This window comes from Asterias amurensis, chromosome 20 (genome assembly GCF_032118995.1).
Source record: "Asterias amurensis chromosome 20, ASM3211899v1".
Lineage (NCBI taxonomy): Eukaryota > Metazoa > Echinodermata > Asteroidea > Forcipulatida > Asteriidae > Asterias > Asterias amurensis.
The window spans coordinates 3,657,633-3,685,546 of NC_092667.1; the positions used below are offsets into that span (position 1 = coordinate 3,657,633).

Sequence of the window (27,914 nt, forward strand, 5' to 3'; positions counted from 1 at the left end):
GGCTTCTAGAGTCGCCTCATTTACATACACATCATGCAAACGGGAGAAGTTTTAGCCGGCGATTGATCGAGAAAAACCTTGTAAAAACAGCAGTTTGAAGGTAGGAAAAGCGGTATTTTATTCATTAGGAGTAATCATGATATTAATTTGCATTGATAGAAAGGTATTTGACGCTATGTCTTTGCTTCTATTTCTATAATTTTGGAAGAATACTGTACGAATTCTCTCCATTGTTTGGTGTATGATTCGGCGTTTGAAAGCCGAAAGTTGTTTTGGAGGGAGGAGTAGAAATAAAAAGGGGGTGGCGTAGAATTTAGAAATTTTGTAATAATATTCGTTATAATAAATAATAACACAATCATGGAAGAAGGATATCTTGATTTATATCCTTCATCCAATTAAATTCGAACTTTGTTTTTCAAATAATAATGTAATTTGTAAACACCAACAGTCCAACACGGTTCAACTTCAATTCAAGTTTAACTTTAAAACTAAAAGTTTCATGAAAAATATACTACGATTGCTTGTGTGGGATTCGATTTCGAACCAACAACCTTTGCGAATTGTCTGGCCACCAACTACACCACGAGATTTCCTGGTAGCTAAAGGGCAGTTCGCATCTTATATTATTTTTTTATTAGGGCCTAATTTAGAAGTTCCAATAAAAACAAGCGGTATTATGTTGTGTCTTTCCTTAATTACTTTTTAATTTTTATTAAATTTATTGACAAATTTATCTAGAGATTGTCTACACTTACAGTGAACAAGGTAATCACGCGGTTCAAAAGATAAATGTTAAAACTAATAATTATAAGTAAAATAAAAACAACAGTTTGTTTTATTTGAAGCAATTCTCTGGTTTGTGGCTATAATTTTTACCTTTAAAGGTTAATCTAAAGTTAAACAACAAGATTAAACAACACAAAATCATGAAAAATTGTCTTGTGAAATGTAATTTTCATTCTCAATTCCTTCTATCATCCCAATTTTTGTAAATTCAGGAGATTTTATATTGCATCTTACCAGAGACAGCAAGAAAACAAAACAGATTGAAAGGAAGCTGTAGAGACCAATGTCAACCCCAGTCCCCCTGGTCTTGATACAATACATCAAGATGGTATTAAACTACCTGGGAGTTGACAACGAATTCATGGTGAGTAATAAAAGGTGGTTGTAATAAACTTCAAGAAGATCTCAAATCGTAAATAAAAAGACTACTTTAGGATGGTCATACAGATTGTGTTTTTTTGTCGTAATGCTGGTTCATAGGCAAAATTATCAAGAAAGACAATAAAAGTCACTTGTGGAAGTTACAGCTGAATACAGTGCCCACTTGCTGAGAAAACAGTAGACAAATTATCACTACTGTATTTTCAACAAGAATATCAACTCCATCAAATAGCAAGGTAACAGTGGGTATCAGTCGAATATCCTGCCGCAGCATTCACAATTATGTCAGAAATTTGAATCTTCAAAACTCGCCTTTTTCAAATAAAACCTATTAAGGTGTTTTACTCTAGATTCTAAACAACATCTACCCCAAGTTTGAAAACCCTTGTATCCAATCCATCCCAGACTTTCCCCAAAGATTCTTCAGCAATTGAACTCTCTGCTGAGGCATAAGCATGTTCCAATTAAGACTGAAGATTAAGACACAACTGACTTGTCATTCATTCCACAGGAGAGAATCAACTCAAATGGCAAGAAAGGAAGACATCGGAGTCTGGTGAGACAGATCGGTACCCGGCTGCCTCTCAAACCAGTCAAGAGAGCTCATTTCCAGGTAATTCTCATCAATGTCCCCTGCCAGCCCCCCCCCCCCCCAGCATAGAGCATCTCTTGAAGAAGCAAGCAATAATCCAAGGGGTTGAGCTATGCGTGGCATACCACAACCTAGCTACCTCACGATGTAAACAAAGTCCCCTTTCGGCTAATGAGTAAAGCCATCAAGCAGCAGAAGTGACCTGTGTCGTGGCCAAGAGAGCACTGTACTCAAGCTCTGTGTTTCTTATCAGTAGAGTGTGTGTTTGAGTTCCGTCGTGACTCTTTGACACTTGTATCCTTGTGCAAGATACTACCATTTTTCTCTGTCCTTCAAACGGGACAAAAGCCGCCCATATACTAGGATTGGAAGAATGTCAAAGAACCCAGAACACTTATCATGGTAGAGCTAGGGGTTAACCCCTAGCAAGCACCTTTGTTTTCAGGTTTCCTCTGCTTTGCAAGCTACAAGTTCACTCACTAGGCCTCAATGTATCATTACCAGAAGTATACAAATATTTTCAAAGGCTGATTTTTGATGTAAAACATTTTTTTCTCACGAGTATGTGTAGATACAAAATAACTGTGAATAGCTTTGAGAAGTAAGGTTGTTTGGTTTTTGTTTGTATACTATAGATTGTAAACAGCCAGTACTACTCTGCAAGACAAGGAAGAAGGTCCCATTCACAGTTCATTGATGATGATTGTGAGCCTGTATTCATCGCTAGCCTGTCAGATGTACCATGGATTGAGAACTGTAGCCCAGAGAAGAATATCAGGGGAAGGTATGGTAGCCAGGATAGGCCTTTTTTTCACTACCCCCCCCCCCCCCCCCAAATTTGGTTTGCTTGATGCTGAGGCGACTATCTGGGTGTCTTTTGGACTATACTGTGCACCCTAGATGTAAACTGGGACAATGTCAATTTCTTTACAAAAGCAGTTGACATTAAATATTTCTGGATGTTTCTAGCAGGCAAGATACATACTGGTCATATGAAAACCAGCCCTGGAATTACCGAAGGGGCTCTGATGCCCCTTGTCTTGGCTTATGTGCCCTATCAAAGTATTTTCATAGATTCAAAGATTTTCCAATTTTAGAAGTGTCCCATCACTAAGTGAAAAAAATTGTAATTGATAACTCTTACCGGTAAATCCCACTCAAAACATTAGTTTTAAACATTCTTTTCAACACCTCTCAACATGTTGTCAAATGATACAAAACGCCACACAACTGATAAGCGTTGTTGAACTGTTTGTCATCTTGCTACATGTAGGTCCGAGTACAGACCCTTCACAAGCCGTAGAAAAATCTTAAGAACGCCTCGCAGGAGGACGTGCTTCATCCATCGCCCCCGGGAGCCGGACATCTCCGAGATATCAGAGCTAGTAACACCCGGCAAGGAGTCCTTCTCATCGTCTCTGTCGATCTTGGACGCATCGACCCCTGTTAGCGACCCTACAGCTCTGCAGAAGATCGGCCAGTTGGAGGATGAGCTTGGGAAACTACGAGCCCAGATTGCAATGATTGTGACTCTTCAGAGTCAACCAACGGCAGGTAACTATACGCTACGCAAGTTTTGAGTGTTAAGATTATGAAACCTTGGTTGACAAAAAGGGGGACCTTAAAACATTCCAGCGCCTTTCTGGCAGGCAAGATACTTTGCTGGTCTAGGCTAGTTGTTAAATTTTGTGTAACATTATTTTTGCTGTCGCCCTACTCTGATTTGAGAGAAATTGTACAATATCAATCGTCAATTGGCTTCCATAAATGTACAACTCGCAAGAAAATTACTTTGCTGTGCCCTTGTTTAGGTGAATTAGTCATCGAAAATGCTCTGTAAACATACATTTGTTACAGTCGCCTACATTTTTGGACATGTGTGTCACGTTACTTGACTTGTGTAAGCTGTTAGCCAAGATTAGATTGAACATGTAACACATAATGGACACTAGTTGAATGTCTTTCACTACAAGTCTTTCATTTTGTCAAGTTCATAAATGTTGATGATTATTTCCCAAAAAAGGGAAAAGACCTTTCTTTTTGCGAAGTCGCAGTTGCAAGTTTTGCCAACAATTGGTTGGCCAAAAAGGACAGACTTTTTTACGTGAAAAAAAGGAGGAGTTATTTGCAGTTGGCTTGCAGAGCCAGAACAAACCTTCTGTGCAGAGCCTCCCAAGCAAAATAGTGGTCGCTGCTTGCTTGAAAAAAAAACAAGTCTATGTATGGTACAAATTATAAGAATTTAGCAGTTAATCATGTTCCTGAAAAAAAAAGAACAAAAACAAAAACATGACAGACTGAAAACATGTGTACACAAAAAAGAGGGCTTCTGAAAAGAGAAGAGGAATTGGGCATTACATGTGGGCATTTTCTGCTACTATGGTCCGAACCACAACAAGTTTCCATACATCCTGCCACCATTTGTCATTTCATTTGTGATGTTCTTTTATGTAAAGAAATTAGTAACTAGGCTCCATCTAATGTTCTCAACAATTGAGATAATCCTTTAGTTTTAGTAAAAATGAGTGAAAAGGTGGTGGCAGGATAGCAAAATCTCTCCCTAGCCACTTGCAATTACATGTACTGTAGCTACAAACTGTCCTTAAAAAGCTTTTGTATGTAATTCACAAATGCAACATTTCTAGTTAAAGACAAAGACATTACTTAAGTTTGTTATGAAAATAGAATAAGAACTTACAGTTTGCAGAATGCCTTTGGTCCTAAGAAGTTGTGCATAGACCATGTGCTTGTCCACTGGCTGGCACACACACACACATGTTGCTCCATTGATGGCTGGGCAGTGAATGACCTATAGCACTTCAGATTCTAAACATTTGTTCACTCGGGTGTGACTTCCCTTTCTCTAATTGGATCATTGGGTATTTGCATATCAGTACCATAACAATAAAATATTATTTTGCTGTGGATTGTCTGTTTTATAATTAAACTGAATCAAAAATACGTTTCAGAATATAGTGAAGAAATAAACAGCCCACATTTTTTTTTTTTTAATTAAAAATAATTTTAATTTTTTTTATTTACAATAATTATTATGCAGGTGCCGTACCCTCGCTGCCAGCTCCTGTTCCCCAGCCCTGTGGGGCACCTCTGCCCCCACCACCCTGTGGGGCTCCTCCACCCCCACCCCCACCACCCCCTCCCCCACCGTCCATGTCAACCCCAACTCAGGCCATCAGTGTGAAAGAACAAATTAGACGGGTAAGTTGGAAATGCTGAAAGGCAAGGGACAACATTGATGCTGAATGCAAAATTCCTGTCCTGTGTTTTTGTTAAACTTGTTTTTGAAAACAATTTTTTTAAAGAAATTTCAGCTGACAGTTTTTAAGGGGAAAATGGTTGAGTTTTGTAATGCATTATAGACCTCTACTTTGACTTTGTTTTGACTTTGTTGTTGTTTCCTATGTACATAACTAGTTGAATGACTGACCCATTGCATAAGGGCCAAACTATTTTCCATCTAGCCTCAATACCATAACTTGATCTGAATTGGGAATAGAAAAACTACCCGTGACATGACACAGGCATTTTATGAGGATTCAGTGTGAGTTCTGTCCTAAATTTTCAACAAAGTGATTATTTTCTTTAAACATGTGTTACAAAATGTAATACCTTTGGAGATATTTTAGTCCTTTGGTTTAAACTTAAGTTTGCCACTAATGTACTCGTGTTTAAATACAATTCACAATCTCTTGAAAAAGTTGTAAAAATAGAAAGAAAGTAGTGAGTAATCAATGGTATTTGAATTGAAAGTTGACTTAACTATTTGTTCCACCAATCAGAATCGTGCAAAGAAGGGGCTCGACACAACCAGCCAAACAGATAAAAGTAAGAGCCAACCCGACATGGCCGACGTACTGAAAGGTCTAGGTTCAGTCAAGCTACGTACTGTGGCAAGGTAAGTCTCAAATCATGGCTTGAATGCATCATACTTATTTTCCCCTAAATCTCAAGTAAAGTTCAAGTTTTACAAGTGTAATTAGGTACATGTATGTGATATTATTTACAGTGCAGACCTTGAATTTCGTTCATGAAGGGGCACAGCAATTTTCCTCTGGCAAGAGGCACTTCTACGAGGAAAATGGAAACTTGTATTGGAAGTTTGTAGATGGCACCACAGCAAAAGCACATGGCACCACCCAATTGCTGTGGATGCCATGGGTAGTTTTGAGGCCTCAGTGTATTTTTTCAAATTGTCAAATTATTTTGTGATATGCTGATATTTTTGTGCAATATTTCACTCTGCTTGTAATTCCAATTACCGTACTTGTAGGTCACCGGGTGGTACACCAATCCGTCAGAAGCCCCGCCCCTCGATGGCAAACGATCCAGCCGCCCTGATTGCCCAAGCACTGAAGAGAAAGTTTGCCAGACAGCGAGTTGACGATAGTCCAGACAAGGAGAACAAGGCTTGGAATGTGAGCCCATCACCCAAGAAAAACAGCCCTAGAAAAGACAGCCCAAAGGTAAAGACCAAAATGTTTTCTTGTTCTTTTTCTTCTTCTTTTTAAAACTTGTTAGATAATAAACAAGGTCCTTAATGATCCGTGGAAATAAAACACCAGGAAATTGAATTGCTCCACTGCTACCTTGTGTACGTTTCACACAAGCTCCATCCCCAGCGAGAGTGCATACTTGATTAACCCAACTCCAGATCAGTGCCAAATTGAGAGTTATTTATGCAGCCAATTTTGCTTATCAATTTCTCGTCTGCTAAGCAAAAAAAAAGCCGGATACCAGTAAAAGATGGTGTATATGAGATGTTAATTTGGCTGGTAACCTGATGCTGGTATCCTGAAGATGAGCAGAGTAAACTTTTCGAAACGTCGAGACCACACCGGCTCTTTTCAGAGCAAACACTCCCTTAAAAGAGATATTATACATGGTTGTACCCGCATGTTTACAACTTAGTATTTATAGTTACTTCTTAAGCATAATTTGGTTGTGCTGAGCTACTGTTTTATGCTTTAAGCAGCTCTATGAAATTGGGTCCCAAGTTGGCTGTTTCCTGGGACTTTGAATTTTGCTTTTCAATGTGTTGCTCTCTTCTTGTTTACAGTTCGGACAGTACCTTCTCAAGTCGTCTAACAAGACCCAAGTAACAAGACCTGGTCGTCCCCTTGTCGAGCTCAATGTTTAACATTGTGAGTGTGTGTGCAGATGCCGGAGGACCTCTACACCAATGAGTAATGACACGAATGACCAGAATATGAAATGTTCGGTAAAAGCAAACGTGTGCTTGAAGTCTAGTGTGAACCAGTCTGAGAAGTGTTTCGGTATTTTTGTGGGATTTTTCCTGAAAATGAATTTTTTTGAGGACCACAACCAAATGAAACTTTTAAAATGTTCTTCTAAGAATGGACAACCAAATCAGCTGGACCCAATTTCATGGCTCTTCTTACCGCCGAATTGTGTGCTTACCATCACCATTCTCTGCTTACTGAGTAAGCGCTGAATTTCTAAGCTAGCTGTGTAAGCTAAGAATGCCTAGTACTGTGGAATACCAGGGAAAACTCCCTGCTAACCTGTGAAGTACGCTTGATGTAAGCGTGGAATTCCCTGCTTTCGTAATGGCAGATTCTTTGCTTACGGTTAGCACAGCCATGAAATTGGGCCCAGTTGAGCTGCAACTCACAAGGTTCAGTCTCAATTAATATTGGGTAATGAAACATTGAGTGTTCTGATATTTGTGTCTGATTTTGTGTTGGTTAGGCTGAGGTTCCAAAAGTGTGCACAAATATTATCTTTTGTTTGTAATTTTAACTGTGTAAAGCTCATTGATAGTCACCATGTTATGTGAAATTACGATCACTAAGAAACTGTACATTATATACATGTGTAAATACAGTTGTAATTATTTTGGGTGTAAATTTGTCGGGTAATGAGGGACCATGCTTTGGGTGCGTTCGTTTACCTTCCCTGGGTCGACCCTGGTCTGGCCCGGTACATTCGAATAGCTTTGACGGGGCTCACCTGGGTCAGCCCCCAGTGCCCTGCTTGTGGAGTGGGTCACTTGGGGGTGACCTGAGGTGCATGCCGTCACCACAAGAGGGCGAGTGTGATCGTTCCATTAGCTCTTGTCAGGGGCTCATGCGGGTGAGCACTGCGGGGTAGACCCAGGGAAGCTAAACGAACGCACCCATCATAGGATTCTACCTTCATGTAGAATGTTTGTTGTTAAGCAGCAACGAGCGCTACATTGGCTTTTTTGAGGTATGGTGGACACTATAGAAATGAACTACATGTATTTGGTTTTGGTGTTATTACAGACAGATTCACCCAAACCAAGAAGTGACAATGGGTGTGTTCGTTTAGCTTCCCTGGGTCATCCCCGGTCTGCCCCGGTGCGTTCGAATAGCTTTTGACGTCATGTCAGGGGCTCACCCAGGTCAGCCCCCAATGCCCTGCTTGTGGAGTGGGTCACTTGGGCTGGCCCAAGGTAAACGACGTCACCACCAGAGCGGTGAGAGGTTGTTCCTTAAGCTCTTGTCAGGGGCTCACCCGAGGGGAGCACCGTGGGATAGACCCAGGGAAGCTTAACGAAGCACCCATTAATGAGTCGACCATATCAAAATGGCTAATAAGCTCAAGCAGGATGGGTGTTTTGTGACCAGTCGGGGAGTACAAGTTCAAGTAATGGATATGATAACATTTTCTTCAGATCAACATTGGTCGTCAACCATTGATCCATTGCATTAGGGCCTCGTAGCACAAGGCAACTTTTATAGGCAACTTAGAGGCAACCAACTGCAGTGGACGCTACTGGACCACTTTGGAAGCACATGAGTGATTTTTTACACAATGTCTTACGATTCCCAAGAATAATATGTGAACATTGAAATGTCAATGCCTTATGTTCTTGGAGATTGCCTGGAGCTGGTTGCCTGTAAATTGTCTCGTGTGACAAGGCCCTTAAAAAGTATACCAACCTTTAAAATCTACTGCACAAAATTAAAAGAAGAACAGCATTAATTTTTGGTAGATTTAAATACTTTATTCCTTCAGTGTAACTTTTTAAATTTGATTTTTTATAGAATATTGAGACATTTATAACATTAATAAAAGAAATAATCCAATATACAAAAGACTTTGGCTGGCCTAATGAAGTGAATTGTCAAAAAGCTCTATTAATATTTTCATTATTATTATTATTATTAATATTTTATTTTACAAATGTATAACACTAACACTCATAAATAAACATGATAAAATTTGAATCGGACATCTAAATACGCCAGCGAATTTCCGAACAAGGAGGGGGAAAAACAAAAAAACAACACCAGAACAGCAGTTTGTTCTTTTACATAATAGACGGTAGACGTCATAGAATTAAAACCGAGAAAAAAGTAATATTTATATTAAGGTAGAATGGCAAAAAAATATTAACACGTTTAAAATCTGCATCAATACTGCTACGAGAGAGGCCTTGGTCTCCTACAATAAGGGCCTATAGAAGCAACTTATTGCAAAATATCACAAAACAAGGGTTTGTTTTTTGTACACAACACCATGACAAAATAACAGAAAATACCTTTTTTTGAACTCGGTCTATTATTGCAATAGTAACATCAAGACGTAAAAACAAAGCTGCTTAGTTTAAAACTGCCCTGCAGTTAGAGCCTATATTACCTGGAGCATGGACCAATCATTCTAAACGTACAAATGTATTTGCAGAATATTCTACAGTGGATGCACAACATTCTACAATGCATAATACAAAGGACCAAGCACAGACGTGCAACTAGTTCCCACTTGACATCACGCAAATCAAATAATTGTTATTTTGAACGCACCACAAAGCATTATGCGTTAAACCGCGTGTGGCGTGCTTGAGTTTTACCCAATTCCATGACTAGTCAACGAATCACTTGGCTGCATGAAGAAGTTAGAACGCTGGACGCAGCTCAAAACTAAAACCCAAGTTGCCCATAAAGATGGCGTCTATCTTCAGCCTTACAAACTTTGCAGCACTTTACATAGGTTTGTACACAAGATAAATGCACCATCCAACTTCTGAACATATCAAGTATAGTGCTCTAGTCAATAAATGACCAGCAATTTGTAAAACCTGCAGAACTTGTCACAAAGACCTTTTCAGTCTTAATGATTTGTACGTTTTCAAAACAATAGCAAAAAAACGACTGTTTACAGATGGGAGCAACTTTGCTGCTGTTTTAATTCATAACATACTTTGTACGATACATTTCAGGCAGAAACTTCATTTGACTCACAAATCTGAAAAGAAAAACCTCTGTTTCTAAAAGAATACTGACCATAGAGTACAAGTATCGAAAACTCATGATAACATCATAACAATATACATTATTACAAAAACATTTCTTCTTATGTGTGTCTATGTTAACGATTCGAGTGCCAAGGTTTCGCAGATACAAAACCGCAAAGACAGCCATGTTTTTTTCAAATCTAGCTCTGCACATATTGCTTTTGTGTTGAGGAAAATGTGAGACAGGCATCGAAGGGCTAGAAAAACAAATCCCCTAGACCACAAGACTTACGCCCGGTTCATACTTCCTGTGAATGCGGTGCGAATTTGACGTGAATTTGACATCACAACTCTGTTTTCGATGCGATATCCGCAAGAGAGTTCAGCTCAACTCAACCCCTGCGAATTATCCCTAGTGAATTTGTGACGTCAACATTCGTATCGCATTCGCATTCGCAGGAAGTATGAACTGGGCTTAAAGACAGTGGACACTATTGGTAATTGTCAAACACCAGTCTTCTCATTTGGTGTATCTCCAGATATACATAACATAACCAACTTGTGAAAATTTGAGCTCAATCGGTCGTCGAAATTGCGAGATAATATTGAAAGAAAAAGCACCCTTGTCACACAAAGTTGTGTGCTTTTATATGCTTGATTTTGAGACCTCAAATTCTAAACTTGAGGTCTCGAAATCAAATTCGTGGAAAATTACTTCTTTCTTGAAAACTACGTCACTTCAGAGGGAGCCGTTTCTCACAATGTTTTATATCATCAACCTCTCCCCATTACTCGTTACCAAGTAAGGTTTTATGCTAATAATTATTTTGAGTAATTACCAATAGTGTACACTGCCTTTAAATAGATCCAAAGTCATTTTTTACAAGACCATAAAAATGTTCTTGTTTAAACTTTGTCATTTGCCGAGGTATCAAAACAAGGTTTTGATGTACAATCCTGACCAATTCAATCTGAAAACGTGTACCCATGGGGTGCAGTGTTCAACCCTGGCGAACAACACTTACTGACTTTTCAAGAGGCAAGGCATTTTCAAACTGGAATGTGCTTGGCACAAAAGGTATTATGTTTGGCAAATGGTTCAATTGCAAAACAAAATGGACAACAGCAGAATCAAGTCAAAGATAACCTTCCTCAAACAAAACATTTCTAGCGAGATTTTTCCCAGTAAAGTATTCATTTTGATAGCGTGTGCCTTTTCACAGTGTGTTGATTGTAATATGTCATGAAAATAGTTTGAGCCAACGACAAAATCTTTTACCAACACCAGGAATAATCATTAAGGATAAAACGATTGGTCTGAACATGGTCTGACAAATTGAAGTGAACATGTGAACAGCTTCTGAAATATAGTATCTGAATTGTTAGCATGGCACACTTTTCTTTAACAGCTGTGCAAATGTTTGCCAGAGAAAAATGCACCCCTCGACTTGTTGAGCAGTCAGAGTGCCGTGGTGATAAATTGATTGGACCCGGGCCAACAGTCTGGTGGTTAATTTCAAGCCCTAACTTATTTAAGACAATTAGTTTATCCAATAACAGCGATACCTCAGTACGTTAGTTCCAAATTGGGAAACCTCTTGAGTGAACTAGGGCATGTTAAATTCTCCAGTGAGGTTATTCATTATACCCAATTAGGCGACCTCTGGGTGAAAGGTACCCAATTAGGAAAACTCTAGGTGAAAACAAAACCATCTGCCAAACTAACTACCTTAATGTGCACTTCCAATCATACTACCTGGACCGACTGATACTTTTGTATCCCCTCTGGGGACATTAAAGGAACACGTTGCCTTGGATCGGACGAGTTGGTCAAAAGCGTTTGTAACCGTTTTGTATATAATGCATATGCTTGGAAAGATGTTTTAAAAGTAGAATACAATGATCCACACAAGTTTGCCTCGAAATTGCGTGGTGATAGGTGGCAACAGGCGTAATAGGTTTCTCAAAGGTTATAAAGTTCAGGGCCCAAAAGCATAACTATCTCTTGCTTACCAGCCAATATTCTATAATGTTCACACTGTTGCCACTGGTGCCCCACTCAATTTGTGCTCAGCCAAGAAATTTACTAACCGTTTTTTTTCTGCTAAACAGCTTTATGAAATTTGGCCCAGAGTGTGCGCACAGTTGATTTTATTGTCTGCTGCCCCCTATCAACAGTCTCCCAGTGGCAATTTGGGCCGTGTGTGAAACAACAACATTGGCCTGGGCCAGATGACCGCATCTAACTAACACTTCAACATTCCAACACAGTAACAGCCAGTAGCCACAGCCGAAGCCAATGCTACTCAATACATATGAACAGTCTCTTGGCAGTCTGAAGTGCAGCTTTGGCTTACGAACTATGGCTAACTTAATACTCTACCCCAAAAGTTTCTACTGCAGCATCTGCCACAGTCATTCGTAAAGAAAATGTTAAAAAGTTTCTCATGTACTACCAAAGTGGTCCTACAGCATGCATTGCGGTTGGTTGCCTCAAAAGCCTGTAAAAGTTGCAGCACGTGACAAGACTCTTGACAAATAATTTGGGCAGAATGATGTTTTTCAAGCACCCTGACAAATGACATATAAAAAGCGCTGCCCATAAATACAGTGCTGTAGTATTAAAGAATAGCATTTTGACCTTTGACCTTTGCATTTGGACAACCTGCGCATAGACAACACAAACACTTAGGTAAACCACAGTCAAAGTTGTATATCGTAATACTACTAGGTACAACACTTCCGACTCCACTAAATATTAAAAACTTTTTTTTGTAATACTATTTACAATCATCATAGAAAACACTAAACATTTTTACTTCTGTCAAAAAATCTTGGAATGTATTTGATCATGTTGCCACAATGCAACACCAGTTTTTCTTTTCTTTCGTATAAAAACAGTACAATTACAAACTTAGACCAACTAGACTCTTATGAAACAAATGCAAGACAAGTCAGTGGTTTTATTTCAAATGTACATTCAAGACAAATTTGGGGAGGGAGGGGGGTGTTCTTAATTTACAATAGGGGACTGTGAGATTTAAATCAATGACTAATTTTTATAGAGCTGCTTAAGCTGAAAATATTGCTTAATGATTTCCTGCTGAGCAAAAATAGGCAGGGGACAAGTCACAAATTGTACATGTGACATGGCATTTTGGCTGGTTACCATGTTTTGGTAAGCGTAAATTTTGTTGTGCTTAGCTACTTTGTGTGCTTAAGCAGCTGTATGAGTTGGCACAGAGGTTTACAACTTTTGTTTGCTTATTTCTGGAAACAACTTTATTTACCTGATGAGACATTCCTTGTTCCCTTTCCATTTTGAATATATTCTGGCAATTCTGAATTTAAATAATAAAGAAAGCTGCTTCCACCATGGAGGGGAGAACCAAATTTTATAGTTTGAACTTGTTTGTTTGTTCGTTCGTAACTTTCGACTTTCCAAATGAGGGCAAATTATAACCAACCTCCAGCTCTCTCACAGAGATGCATCCAAAAAATAAAATATTTAATCATGGACAAAATTGGAAAATGAAATTCCATCATCCAACTCCCTTTGGAAGGAGATCTTTTGGCCACTGGCCACTTTTTCATTTCTCTTGAATAATTTATAACAATGCTCAAATGATTTATGTACAATTTTGATTGTTGAACCAGCACCACATGCAAAAAGGGTGTGATACAAAAAGGGGGCAATAAATAATTTTGTGATGTTTTAACAAATTTTAAGAAAATGCAGAAGAGGCAGTGACTTTGTTAAACAATAACGACACTAGTTTGTCACTTTTGATGATTGACCTTTGACTAAGGTAACAGCCATCTTGCCAGCTTTTATCTCAAACCACAAGTAGAACAAACTGACAACACCAAAAGTCTTTGGTATATTTTGGGCAAAACTAAGCTGTTTTTGGTGAAGTCTTAACGAAGCAAAGTGGCAGCTCTCTTGTACTGGCTTAACTTTCCGTATAGTAACATACTTAAAGATTGTAGCGCATATTTTTCAACAAGTCAGGCAAGTCTGCTGCCCTCTACCAGTCCTGAAAGTCTCCCATTGGGTATACGACCATAAACACCCGCCAAAATAAAACCGCAAAAACTTCCCCCCTCATTTCGGCTAGTGTCTGACAAAAATAATTATCCCCCTAAGAAACTATCAGTTTCAAATCCTAAAAGATTATATTTTTACTAGTAAAAAAGCATAAAACTATGCAGCACTTCAATAGAATGAATTTCTCCCACTTTCTGTGGGAGACACCTACATGTGACAAATCACTGTATGTTTAGCAAGTGTCCACAACAACAACTTTGACTAGATCAGAATGCATGGGCTTTTATTTGGCTTCCACTCCGTGCTTGGCTATGGCTAACTTCAATGTGATTTCCCACACATAGAAATTCAAAATGGTGGACAAAACTTAAAAGCCTTTGAACAGATCCTATTCAGTTGGTTCACTTCAACATGCTAAGGCGAATGGCCTCTTTGGAGTCCAAAATACATTATTTTGTGTGTTGATAAAGTTCCTTCGTTCCACAGCAGAACATTTTCAGATCTTTTGAGTCTTTGCAATTAAAACATGTACAATTCCTGAGCTCTGTTTTTCTTTGCGAAAATCCTCTACAAAAACTCCAATCAATGTACTCTGAGGTTCAGGGCACAATTTCTTTGCTAAATAATTTCTTTGCTAAGCAAAAATTGAGTGGGGCACAAGTCACAATGTAAACTTAATGTAATTTTGGCTGGAAACCCTTGTTCTGTTAAGCAATACTTTTCTGTGCTTAGCACGTTTTGTGCTTACAGGCTTTATGGAGTGGGGCCCAGGTAAAGGGTGGTGCCAGTTGGTGTGGTGAAAGGTGCAAGCAATGTCACCCCAACCAACAGGATATGTCAAAAACAACGGACGCAACATTGCTTACTAAATTTAGACACCTCCTAGAAACTTCTGAGCTAACAATCTTTGGCACTATGAAAATTGCTTCTATGAAAATGAGAAAATCTGTGCGAAGACCTCTCCAACCATGAGTCCATTTTTTGATCTGTGACATTTTGGACTAGTACCCAAGAGTACGAATAGGATAAGAAACAGGGAGAAGGTCTCCATACCACAGGCATCTGACTAAAGGAGGCATGAGCCTCGATCTGGTTCAAAATCAATTGTGTGTAGAAAGATAGCATTACCTCTCTCTGAGGCATCATTCCGTAATCAAGTCAAGTGTCCTGAAGTAAGTTACAGATAATGTAGTAAACACAGCACAAGCACCAGACTAAACCGACTCAAGCCTCATTCTAGATCTCACCTATAGTCACCACACATGACAAGCAGCCATTTTAACCATCCATCCATCCAAGCCTGTCTTATCCAAGTATGGGTACCGAACTCGTACCAAACAAACATGGTGCAGAAAGCATCCTAAAGATATCACAGGCACCCAACTATTTTATAAAACTTGAACCATCTCAATTGCTTTTGATTGAGAAAAGCAGCTGTTTCTTTCCCTCTTTATATGTTTCCCCTTCAAGCTTCTTTCTTTTCTCTGGTACCAGGACTGTCTCGTAACCAGAAGACCTGGTATTGAAAGTTACTATGTTGGGCTTCCATACCACAGGTACCTGACCTTTTTGATACAAGCCTCGTTCTTGTCCTTATAATTGGAGCACCAGAAGTCACCCCTCACATCAAAAAGTGTCCCTCGTCTTGCTTGTAGGCTGCACAGTGGTTGCCTTGGCTTGGATCTCTTTTGACTGCTTCTTGTGCTGTGCTATGGAAGCCAACTGCGACGATGCAAAGTCCTGTATGACGGGGCCGAGCGCCGGTGGTACCGAGTACCAGTTAGCGCTGGCCTGGGTGAACGATCGGGGTGTAGTTCGTGGTGAAAGACTACTTGGTGGGATGCCTGTGGAAAGAAAAACAAAAGTTATGAAGTTTCAGAAGGCGGAGAAAAACATGTATTAAAATGGTCAATTATCTTCACCTCGGCCACAAAGACCCTGACCAGGCCTAGCTCAATTTAAAATCCACAACAGAAGTTGAAAATAGAGTAGTTGAATCTACTTCTGCAAAAGAACAATGAAAGTGAGTTGTAAAAAGATATATATAACGTAATAAGTAAAAGATTGAATTCTGTCTTATTCTATTTACTTTCTTGTGCAGAAGTGCAAATTACTGTTGTTATAAATTATTACCTACTTACTCGAACTCTTGCTCATTTGCCTCCTCTGATCTCTCTCTTCCATTCTTTTCCGTATCCATGGTGATCCCATCTCGGCCAAACTTCTTCCCCCTACCTGCCCCCTCCCAGTCTCAACTTGTAGCATCTCCTCTCGCCTTGACACACGAGGGCTCACTCCGTGCGATCGATCCGCCGAAAACGAGACATGATCATGTGCGGATCGCAGCTGCTGTGAGGAATGACTGTATTTGGATCCAGTAGCTGTTGTGGACATTCGACTGTGGGCACGACTTCCCGGTGTGGGAGAAGGTACTGAATGAAGTACATGGCCCCTCATGGCCCTCGCATCTAACCTAGGCGACCCCGGTTGGATGCAAACATTCAGGTTGTTATTAATCCCTGTGGTGAGTTCTAAACCCTTTGGGTTAGATCGATCCTTGGTAAACGTCCTTGCTACACCCCTATCTGGGCTTAATGGTTGAGTCCTTTGAGCACCCAACTCCATAGACATTGCACTCAACTCAGACACTTGGATTTCTTGGCGGGGGTTTATGTGCGATGGGGCTGGACTAGTTCTATGGGGGTCGATTTTCCGCACTAACCACGGATCTTCAAAATTGGCTGGTTTCCTTGGGGATGACTCAGGTGTTCGATGAAGCCTTAAGTTAAACTGCCTTATTGACTGAGTTCTTGGAATCACTGGCGAAGAAGGATTACTGTGCATTCTAGCCTGAGTACCAAGTTCATGTTTACCGTCTCTCGACAACGTAACTTCCTCAAGATGTCCGACAGAGAATGGTCTCTGCCTCCTCTGCATGGATGAGGATAACCCCTGCCTAGAACGAACTTCCGATTGTTCCTTGGTACCCACACCACTGACGATGACATTCTTTAAGCTATTAGGAACCGGTGTTATACTCGCTGAGATCTCATCAGCTCTTCCCTGAGTGTTTTTTATCGCTGGCGATCGCAGCGCGTTTTCAGTTCTTGTACAGATTTCCATTGCACTAGATAAACTGGAGTCTTTCTTCACGCCATCTGGTAAACTTGTTAAAACCGTTGCGGATTTAGTTGTGGTGGCATTGTTGTTATTGTTCAACTGAGTGTTCTTTTCCACTTCGGCTGGGAGCGTTTCCGTTGCACTCTCGCCCGGTTGCTCGTCCACTTTCCTGATTTTGATACCAACCACCTGACTGGTCAGTTTCCGGTCGTTTTCTGCTGCTTTCTCCTGCTCGCTGAAGGCTTCCCACAATGCCTTGTTCTTGCTAACATTGCACAACATTTCGGCGGAGAGGCGTGTCGGCATGAAGCGACACCATTCTGCGAAGAGTGGCTCCACAACGAACGTCATAAACCCTACAAGAATATCAACAATAATAATATTAGTGGTTTCTAATATAGCGAACATATCCGTCACTCAGTGATGCTCAATACTCAGTGAATACTTCAACATTCAGTATTTCTGCTGCAAGGTGCTGTGGGGTTTCATTTGAAGTATGAGACCTACTCCTTTTACAAACGACAATGAAATGGTTTACAAGGTGCTGTGCCACAATATGCAGCCAATCAAACCAGAAATATTAGGGCGAACCCCTTCTCTTTTGTGATAGTGCACTGGGTTGTTTAATGTGCGTTACACAACACACGAGACCAACGGCTTTACAGGCCATCCAAAGGACGAAGCAATTATGGTTAAGTGGCTTGCTCAAAGACACAAGTGTCATGACAGGGATTCGAACCCACACTCTGCTAATCAGAACCACCAGAGCTAAAGTCCAGTGCTCTTATCAACTCGGCCACAACATGCCACTTGCACTGGTTCTACAGGTCTTTGAACTCCCATCTGACCGTGTTAAGGAAAAACACTGGCTTGGATGGAAGTCTCTTTTGCTCATGCTCGTTAGGTTTACCTGATTGGATTTGCTGGATCTTGTTCTTGAATCGATCACAGTTTTGTGTAAGAGGTAGCTGCAGTCCACGCTCTCGATCACCTACAGCGAGAAAGCAAAACAATAATCTTAACACACTGGACACTATTGGTAATTGTCAAAGACTACCCTTCACAGTTGGTGTATCTCAACAAACATGTATGCATAAAACAACAAACCTGTGAAAATTTGAGCCCAATCGGTCATCGAAGTTGCGAGATAATAATGAAAGAAAAAACACCCTTGTCACAAGAAGTTGTGTGCTCACAAATGCTTGATTTTGAGACCTCAAATTCTAAATCTGAGGTCTCGAAATCAAATTTGTGTAAAATTACTTCTTTCTCGAAAACTATGTTACTTCAGAGGAAGCCGTTTCTCACAATGTTTTATACTATCAACAGCTCCCCATTACTTGTTACCAAGTAAGGTTTTATGCTTATAATTATTTTGAGTAATTACCAAAAGTGTCCACTGCCTTTAACAGTCAAAACATATAAAGCTTTTGGAGCAAATGTTTCCTCTAGAACTGCCCAAATACTTCCTCTAGGTTTTCAAGTGTTCGATTAACTTTACTTTTGCTGGTTCAAATTAACCATGCTTAGCGTGTTGAATGGGACACCAATCTTTGACCAATCTAAGAATGGAGTGAAATTAGTTAAGTCAGTTTTACGAAGAGAGTGAAATTAGTTTTATTCAGTCTAAAGAATTTGGGGGGGGGGGGGGGTTGAGTTTTTACCCTGGTTGAAGAATTCCTCCGTCACCATCTCACTCCATCGTCTGCTGATCTCCCATTGTCTACATGGATTACAGATGTCAGCACATTTCAGCGCAATCTACAATATAAAAAACAAAAAAAGTTTCACATCAATTTGATGAGTTTCGACATTTGTTGCATTTTGGCAGGAAGAGTGTAATTTTTAAGGCATGGAAAATCGTAACCGTACTTACTTGAAGGAGAAAATTCTTGTGCGATGCGTCATTCATGTCAAAGTCCTTTGCATTGAGATGATTCTAGAAATATCAACAAAACAGTGAGGAATTGTTACTTTATATAAACAGTCAGTTTTACAGTGAGTGGGATTAGAGAGGTTTCGCAGAGTCGCGGATACGAATACGCATACAGATATCGTACCGTACGCGTTCGCGTCAAGTGAGCTGTGTAATTTTGTTTCGCAAAATTCTAAAGAATACCCTCAACTTGAGGCTCAAGAGGGCGCTATTAACCAAATGACTACACCCATGGACAATCGCCATTTCTCGTTTTCTGAAGCATGGTGGTTAACAAATGTCCAACTACATCCATGTATGATACCTCTAATAGACATGGTGAAAACCTGGTACATTAAAAAATAACAATCTGCTACAAAAACATGAACAAAATATACTCGTTGTTTACTGACATGTATGGCAACAGATTCCCGTTTTGAGCGACTATTCTAACTTGTGTACAACGATTATATGTCACATGGACCTCAAAAAGTGATGACGTATTATGACGTATCCGTTCACGTAAGCGTATCGGTGACTCTGCGAAACCTCTCTATTAAAGAAACACGTTGCCTTAAGGATCGGTCAAGTTGGTCTTTGAAAAGCATTTGTAACCATTTTTTATAAAATGCATATGGGTGGAAAGATGTTGTAAAAGTAGAATACAATGATCCACACAAACATGCCTTGAAATTGTACAGTTTTCCTTTAAACATTTTGATTGTTTCAAGAAAAGAGAATGATTGTCCCACCTTTAGTTTCTGCAGAAACTCCTGTTGTCTGGCAATGTCCGTGGCCAGAATGAGGGAGCTGATCTGTTGCACAATTAAGTCCCTAGTTAAAAAAACAAAACAAATAAGATAAACTAAATGCAACTTCGGGATAAAGCTTTCCGTCATTATTTCGCTAATTACTGTTTCTATTTTTTTTTGTTTTTTGCGCCTTGGGTGCCATTTTAGGCAGATATGTGCGCTTTATAAATCTCTAATTATTATTATTACTATTATTATTAGTCCTGGTATTCTGTTCGGCCCTTCCACGGTAAAACAGTCCAACCCGAAAAAATGACATTTTGAGACAAGTAAGTAGGGGCCTACAGAGATTAGCTTTTTGCCATAAAATGCGAAGAAAGGGTAAAAAGAGGTCGAGATATGAAATGTTACAGTTTACTGTTGAAACTTTAAAATAGAATTTTTTTCCATCAAATACCACAGTACTGACGTCGCCATTCATTCTATGTTCACGTGGAGCGAAGGACCCATGGCATTACACTCTTTAAGCCCCTAAGGATGCGAGCCTAGAGCCCTTTATCAGTCCGACAGCTTCTCCACATTGTTTCAGTCAAGCATAGTGAATTATGTCTGGCTGTCAGGTTAGGTGATGACATTGTGCCCACGCTGGCAATGTCACGACAATCTTTCCACCCATGATTACAATTTTGTCAACCTTCGCTAAAGAGAGCACTGTTATAAAGAGATTCTGCTACTGAAGTGTACATTCTGAAGTCCGAAATCTCATTTCTGCTTTTTGTTTCTTTCTTTTGCTGTCCTCTAACAACAATACTTCGGTTATCTAGAGTTCCGTTGACCTGTCCGGAGATCTTGTTATAACAAGAGGCGATTGTATCACCAATAAATGATATACCAAGTTATTAACAAAGATATTGTCAAAATAGGAAGACCAGACCGCCAGCAAAGAGCTATTTAGCCTCGTTGACAGAGCTTCAGTATGTTAAGGTTGTTGGTTCAAACCCCGCTTTTTTGTTTTGTTCAACCCCAAATAACAAATAACACTACAAAATCTGAATATTATTTCTCTACAAAGAAAAGAAGAAAAAAACACCACTCAAGTTTCCCCCCAAATCCTATCTTCATGTATCATCAAACCGCTTAATATCTTTCCATACATGTAATTCAATCAACGCGTGGGGAAAAAAGTACTATCGTTACAAGGATAGAAATCAAACTATAATAAATAAAATCGCTGCAAAAATCTTTCTTTTGGAGGATGTTCTGCTAGAAGTGAACTATTCCACCTCCGCTTTTGACCTTCCACTGTACTTTTCCCCTCTCTCCGTTTTGTTACCTCATGTTATATTTATCACCTTTCTTTGCCCCGAAGAACCGTCAATTTATCATTTAAATTGGTTTCTGAGGAGCAATACTTTGACACAGACCAGGATTTAAAAGACGGAGAAAAAAACCTAAACAATGAACGAGCTAAAGGGAAGTAGAGGACTGCGGATGCAATTTGACTTATATGTGTCAAAACATGTGTATGAACAACAAATTCCTTTTGGATGTTGGTTCAATTCAAGGTAAGATATGAGGTTTATCAGCAACTATCGGTAACATTTTTATCTTTGACTTCCATGAAAGATAGTACTGGTAAAAGTGAGATTATGTTGCTTAAAGGTGAAGTTTGGTAGGGCTTTCTATGTTCAACTAGAGAAGGGAGTTACATGCTTACCATGTTTGTTTTCCGAGGTGGTCAAAGAGTTTGGATTCCCTGAGCACAGATATTGCAGCACGCCAATGGTGGTTTTCAAGCACTGATGAATTCTATAACAGAAATATCAGATGAATCATTACACTTTTTCTTAAAGCTGCTTAAGACGATAGCAGCCACAACGGCTTGAACCGATAAGTCAATATCAGTCGCAAATGCCAGCAGAAAATTTGTCATCAAAATTTTAAGCATCTCTAAACAATTACGCCTCATCTTTTGCATAAGGCCTAAAAGTATACTTTTGCAAAACAAGATCCACTTCTGACCTCTGCTTATAAGTTATACTTAGAGCTTTAGGGCACCATTTTAATCAGTGATAAATTGTGAAAATTACTTCATAAATTCCGAGCCTCAAAACCTTCCCAAACCCCCCCAGAGACGTCTCATCTTTACCATGAGAAATCTAGTAGGTGGATAGAAGAAGATTGCAACGAGTTACCCATCTGTCATATCCTGCTAAGCGAAATGAGGTTTGAATTCGTCAACAAGCTTCAAATCCCGAGGCGAGTGCAGAAACATTTGGTGCATAACATGCTTTATAAACGTCAAGAACAAACAGGCTCCCACAAAAATGATTTAATACATGGTAGTACTCGCCAGTTGACTATTTAATTATATAATAGATGTTAAATTTGCATCGGGGATAAAGAAAATTAACTTTGGTTTTGACCCATACATGTGTGTTAGCACTGTATACTGAGTATACTCGGGAAAGTGATGAGTACACAGTGCTAACACAAATCGGTATATGGGTAAAAACCAAAGTTAATATTTCTTTATATTAACTCTCAACATGCCAATTTGGGTTGGCCCAGTGGATTCACATTGTGTGTCCACATGTTTATGGACTACAGTATACTGGCCTTAAACTTTGGGAGCTGATTTTGAAGTCCTGCTCATGCCAACTCACCCTGTATAACTCTGCTAAGTGGTTACTTGTAGCTATGAGGAATACCTGGTTGACCCCGGGATGATCAAGGTCATGGGTCGCAGAGGCCAGTATGGCCGACATGACCTCCATTGGGGTGAGAACCTCTCGAAGCTGTCATGGGAATAAACAACAAGTGGATATTAAATAATGCATTAAAAATTCCTTCTATTACTTTCCATTCTAGATCTCCGTCCAAAGGAAAACTGTTTTGGGGGATTGGACCACCGAAAACAATTGTTGGGATATGGCCTAGCTGCAACAACAAAAACTGTTTACAAAGTGACTATATATGCTCCTGCTTCTGTTCTTTCCTTCATCTCTGAAGTTAACAATCTCCCACGGACTGTGTACCAAAACATCCCTGTGGAGCACCCCAGTCTTTAGAAATCCCCTATTGAGACCCTTTTTTTTCTCTATTTTTGTTTCTTGCGTCTCCATAAGGTAGTGAATAGGAAATCTCTGACAAGAACAAACCCAGGAGTGATCTGTACAAGGGAGTAATGTGCCGAGTATTAAGTATTTGATCGTTTACTCGATAAAATGAAAGTTGCCGCTGATCCCCTCTTGTGAATTATTTGATGGAAACATACCTTATTCTCTTGAAGGTAGCAGTACATAGCCTGAGTGACATCTGCAGCATGTAATGCATTGTGGTAAGGATTCCCTTTATGGTAACCTGTTTCTATGGCAACTGTACAAACAAATAAAAAATAAAATCAATTTCCAGGATTGATAGTTAAAAAATTAAACTTCCTAAAAATGCCATAGCAGGCCTCAAAATAACCCAAGGTGCCCACAGCAATTGCCATGGTGCCCTGTGCTTTTGCTGTGGTGCCCTTTGCAAATTTCAAAAAATTACTTTTTTCCCTCATAGAAGTTCCCCTTACCAGAGAAAAATTGCTGTGCCCCCTTAAGTTCAAGGCCTGCAGAGTGTGCTCTACGAGGGAATTTGTAAACACCTTTAACAGGGCACCAAGGCATTTGCCCTGAAAGAAGGGCATGGAGCCAAGAGGCCAGGGCCAATTGCCTCTGTCTCCTCTTAAAGAAAAAGTCCTGTATTTCTCAGTGTGTATTCAGTACTGTAATTTTCTGCGTATAAGACGCAGTACCCCATAATCACCAAAACAAGATTCGGCATCTTCGTTTGCTTGCTTAGTCTGCCCACAGCTCCCAAAATATTTGAACGGTGATTTGTAGGTACTCCCGGACTTACCAAAACATTTGTAGAGATTTGTCGGGTCCAGGTTAAAGTGACTAATCAGACCATATTTGTGAAACAGCTGCATGCCCACATGCCTCATAGAATGACCTGTGAGAAAACAACAAAACAAAATACAAACATTTTATGAAGAGTTTCACTTTAAAATATTGCCAAAATATAATGTCCAAATTACAAAATAGATTATCTCTTCTGAAAGTTCTTTTCAGCACTTTAGACTATTTTTTAAATATTCTTAGCAACTTGAGTCTGGCTCAAACAAGGGCCCAATTTCATAGAGCTTAATTTACAGACAATTTGCTTAACAAATTCCTGATTACTGCTTAGCAGAAATTAACAGCATACCAGTCAAAAATGGTACATATGACATGCTACTTTGGCTGGTAACCTTACCCTGGTAAGTATAATTTTGTTGTGATTAGCTTATTTTAGCTTAAGAAGCTCTATGAGAGTGGGCCCTGATCTTAATTAATACCATATTTGGCACAATTCCTTGTTACTGTTTCGCTAGATTCTAACCATAAATATTCAACAGTTTTACAAGTTTGTTTCATATGAAATGAAATTAACTATAAGGAGTGCCCGTTTGGGGGGATTGGGACGTAATCTCATCTGAGAAAACGCTTAGCCACTTGACCTAATACCGCATCGTCATCAATACTTGATTTTAAAGGGTGGAGAGTCTAAGAAGCAGCCAAGATGACTCCATGACTTCTCCTCATAAAAGATTTGCCAATGATTTCTTCCGATTATTTTCCTCTGATTATTTCTGGACCAATTTATGACCTCCATTAAAGGGTGTGTTCAACATTTGTAAGATTGAAAATATAAATGATTTGGACATACTTAAATAATAAAAAGATGGCCATGGGGGGAAACCTTCCTTGAAACATTTTTGCCCCAAAATCCTTTAGTTTTTAGAAAATGAGTTAATTCGTGTATTTGTTGGGTCACATATAGTGCAGATACATGTACTGGGATGAATACACGCAGTTTAAATAAAAGAAATACAACTATACAGATTTTTTTAATGACTTTATCATGCCCGAAGGGCTTCCTTGGTCGCTCGTTAATTTTTGTGCATGTTAAGCAGAGCTATGTTTGTTATTGCAAAGGGTCTTTAAACGTCTTTACAAGGTGCTGCAGTGCAATCAGCAGCCAACCATGCCAGAAACACCATAGTAAGCCCCTTCTCTTTACAATAACTGTGGGTTCTGTTACATTAATTGCACAAGACACTGCACCTACAGCTTTACAATAGCAAACAGCAATAACAATGCGTAGTTTTTTAGCACACCCTAGAGCACCTTAACTTTAATTCTATACAATTGCTAATCATTGAAGACAATTGTTCCTATCTGTATGTGTATCAACTAAACCTGTAACAATCCTCCTCCAAATTTTCCATCTGCAGAAGTATATTTTGGTAAACAATTCTAAAAATACTATAACACGGCGAGTCTATTTCTGCAACCATTCTCAGTTTGACAACACTGTACTGGATCCAAAACAACATGGCTTGGCCATCTCCAAACATAGCCTTGTCACAACACTTTGATTGAGTTAAATTGATACGTAACTTGTTTGGAAAGTCACAAGACATAAAGTACTTCCGCTGATGCGAAGATTTGAAAATTTATCAAATCAGACCCCCCGTAATCAATAAAGCGGAGTGAATCAAGCTTGTCGACGACGCTCGGTTGTACTTTAAAAACTGGCACAAATTCCACCTCGGTCCGCTGTCACTGCCCACGCTCCGTCAAATTAAACTAACAGAATCACAAGACATCCCGCATAAGGCGGGAGGGAACAGGCGACGTCTTGGAAACAGACCAACTGTGCTCAAACAATTACAAATTACTGTCATCAGTAAACTGAACGGGAGCATAGAAAATTGAAAATGCGCAAATGCCTCCTGCATGTTTGTGGAATTGATTATTCCCAGGTCTAGCTAGATCCTCCAGGCCCTGTTCGGGATGCTCTGCACTAACTGTCTGTCCCAGTACTGCACGGTTTTCTCACCTGTCGCAGTGAGTTAATATAACGGCAAGGGCCTTGTTTCGTCAGCTGTTCTGCTTGGATGGCTTTGACTTGCTAATCGGAGGGAAATTAAAAGACAGAGTTGTTGAATTTGCGAGCCGACCAAATCCGACCTGACAAGTCAACCCAACATGGCAATTTTGTTTAGTTGAAAGTTAGTCCCCTGGAACTCGGATCGGTAAAGCCTTTTGTAGTCGCAATTATAAACAGTGATTCAACATCTTTCTCTTTTGTATTTCTTTTCAGAAAAAAAAAATTGTTTTATGTTTGTGTAGAGCTGAGACGACATCCCCCCGGGGGGGGGGGGGGGGGGGGGGTATTCACATAGCTGTTCTGCACCTGCTGTGAGCAGACACAACGCAATATCAACATTAGAACACAGTGGTGTGAACATCTACGTCTGGTACCCTGCATACAACAGTGACAATGACAGTTCTACTCCCTTATATCATGAAAGGGACCAGACTGGTTTTACCTTCCAGCCTCTATTTGGGTACTATCTTTTGAATAGAAGAAAAGCAAGATGGCCGCACCATGATAAAGGTGAAAACCCCGGCCTGGGAGAGTCAATCTCAAGTTTGCAAAATAAAATATCTCATATTCCGCACCACTGACTAAAGGTAGACTGCCAGTATAGGGCTGGATACACTGACTTAATCTGGATGTCTTTGGTTCATGTCCCGCTCTAGAAATTTGTTGTTGTTGTTCAAACTCAAATTGGTTCTTAAATAGTATAAAATACAATAAGAGGTGGGAAAACAGTAAAAGTTCAGTGTTCACATGGTAAACTAGTACCAGTACAACTATTACTGGATAAATTATAAATACATCAACAAGTCCCAGAAAATACTGTTCTCAAATAAAACAAGAAAACAAAACTTTTAAAAAATTATGCACAAGTGATCGACCAACTTCAACAAATTCATACACAAATGAACAACAGTATTAACAGTACTATGGCCCTTATCTCCTAAATAGACTGTAACCATGGCAACCCACTATCTATGGATGTACGTACGTATAGAACTAAGCAGAGAATATTTAAAAACCTTTCGGTTTTATATTGAACGGCCAAATTAACCCTTTTTAGTTAAATTGCCAGAATTGGTTCAATCTAATTTAACACCGTTGTCAAATTAAATTGCATACTGCCCACATTCTCAGAAATAGTATACAAATTAAATTTCTGACTCGACTTCGGGAAGGACGTTCTTTGATATGTCTTGTATGAACTACACAATGAGGAAAACTAAATTAATTCAAACTATTGTCTGATTGGAGGTTGGAGGTCGGAGATATTTTTAAAATTGATTACAAGAGTTATGGTTTTAGGTTTCTTATTTATAAGGATAAGACGATGGTCAATTGAGCAAAATGGTCAATGATGACATCTCAGATCAATGCTTTTGACAATTAGTGGGAAGGTTAAGATAATTAGTTGCTTAATTTCAAAGTAAAGTTGATGCTTGCTCAGTAACAATCGATGGTTTTTATCATAATGAGCGAATCTTAATGAAGGTTTTCCTTCGCTTTTATTGAGTAAGTTTGACATCAAATTAAACTTAAATAGAATCCTTGTATTTGATTGGAGGGTTGTAGGTCATACAGCATGCATTATTCAAACCATTACAAGGCCTATGCCATACAGCATGCAATTTTTGGTACTATTTTATTCAGCGTCCTTTTTCGTCCCATCTTTTTTGGCTATTGCATGCTAGATTTGGTTGGTACGAGCTGTCACCTCGCTCAACATCTTTAGATGGTTTCGACTGAAAATACTGTTTCTCAGCAAGTAGAAACTGTATTCAGCTGGCACTTTCATACGTGACTTCTTGATAATGTTACCTATAAATCAGCATTAAGTTGACAAAACCAATCTATAACATATGACCTATGACCTATGACCTTTTATTATAATGGCCATTTGCATAGCACTGTTATCTGTTTTAAATGTTGATGCTCATGGTACATGAACATCTTCACCCCACTCACTTGGTTATTATTTTATTTCTTATTCTCAGCTCCCTGTGCAGTGTACAGCCTGTACTGTCAAGTAGCTAGTGCTGGGCGAATAGTGAAATTTTGTTATTCGGATACCGCTGGCCAACTATCCGAAATTAACCGGATAT

At 39.4% G+C, this 27,914-nt stretch overlaps 2 protein-coding genes across 4 annotated transcripts in view; one reads left to right on the forward strand and one right to left on the reverse strand.

Moving 5' to 3' along the window:
• The first annotated feature begins 33 nt into the window (after nt 1–33).
• Nucleotides 34–14,786, forward strand: LOC139952491 (mitochondrial fission regulator 2-like). Its single transcript, XM_071951633.1, has 9 exons — nt 34–100; nt 1,002–1,153; nt 1,682–1,783; nt 2,398–2,546; nt 3,036–3,316; nt 4,821–4,981; nt 5,563–5,678; nt 6,054–6,246; nt 6,840–14,786. Exons 2-9 carry the CDS (start codon nt 1,073–1,075, stop codon nt 6,918–6,920), a joined length of 1,164 nt encoding a protein of 387 aa, XP_071807734.1. The 5' UTR covers nt 34–100; nt 1,002–1,072; the 3' UTR covers nt 6,921–14,786.
• Nucleotides 14,787–14,935: 149 nt separating this feature from the next.
• Nucleotides 14,936–27,914, reverse strand: part of LOC139952490 (uncharacterized) — a 100,781-nt gene continuing 87,802 nt past the window's right edge. For all 3 annotated transcript variants that reach the window (XM_071951631.1, XM_071951632.1, XM_071951630.1), the window contains 10 exons: nt 23,740–23,835; nt 23,117–23,217; nt 22,506–22,637; nt 21,557–21,648; nt 19,840–19,921; nt 19,049–19,111; nt 18,837–18,933; nt 18,083–18,163; nt 16,194–17,528; nt 14,936–15,896 (listed from right to left, as the gene is read on the reverse strand). In XM_071951631.1, the coding sequence (XP_071807732.1) occupies nt 15,679–15,896; nt 16,194–17,528; nt 18,083–18,163; nt 18,837–18,933; nt 19,049–19,111; nt 19,840–19,921; nt 21,557–21,648; nt 22,506–22,637; nt 23,117–23,217; nt 23,740–23,835 (2,297 nt within the window). In that variant the 3' untranslated portion in view covers nt 14,936–15,678. The remainder of the gene's footprint in view (nt 15,897–16,193; nt 17,529–18,082; nt 18,164–18,836; nt 18,934–19,048; nt 19,112–19,839; nt 19,922–21,556; nt 21,649–22,505; nt 22,638–23,116; nt 23,218–23,739; nt 23,836–27,914) is intronic.

Bases quoted from the DNA above. Each gene is read 5' to 3' on its own strand.
- LOC139952491 (XM_071951633.1), top strand. From the start codon at position 1,073: ATGTCAACCCCAGTCCCCCTGGTCTTGATACAATACATCAAGATGGTA. The intron at 1,784-2,397 runs GTAATTCTCATC...TGTATACTATAG, and splicing joins TCAAGAGAGCTCATTTCCAG to ATTGTAAACAGCCAGTACTA. The intron at 6,247-6,839 runs GTAAAGACCAAA...TCTTGTTTACAG, and splicing joins CTAGAAAAGACAGCCCAAAG to TTCGGACAGTACCTTCTCAA.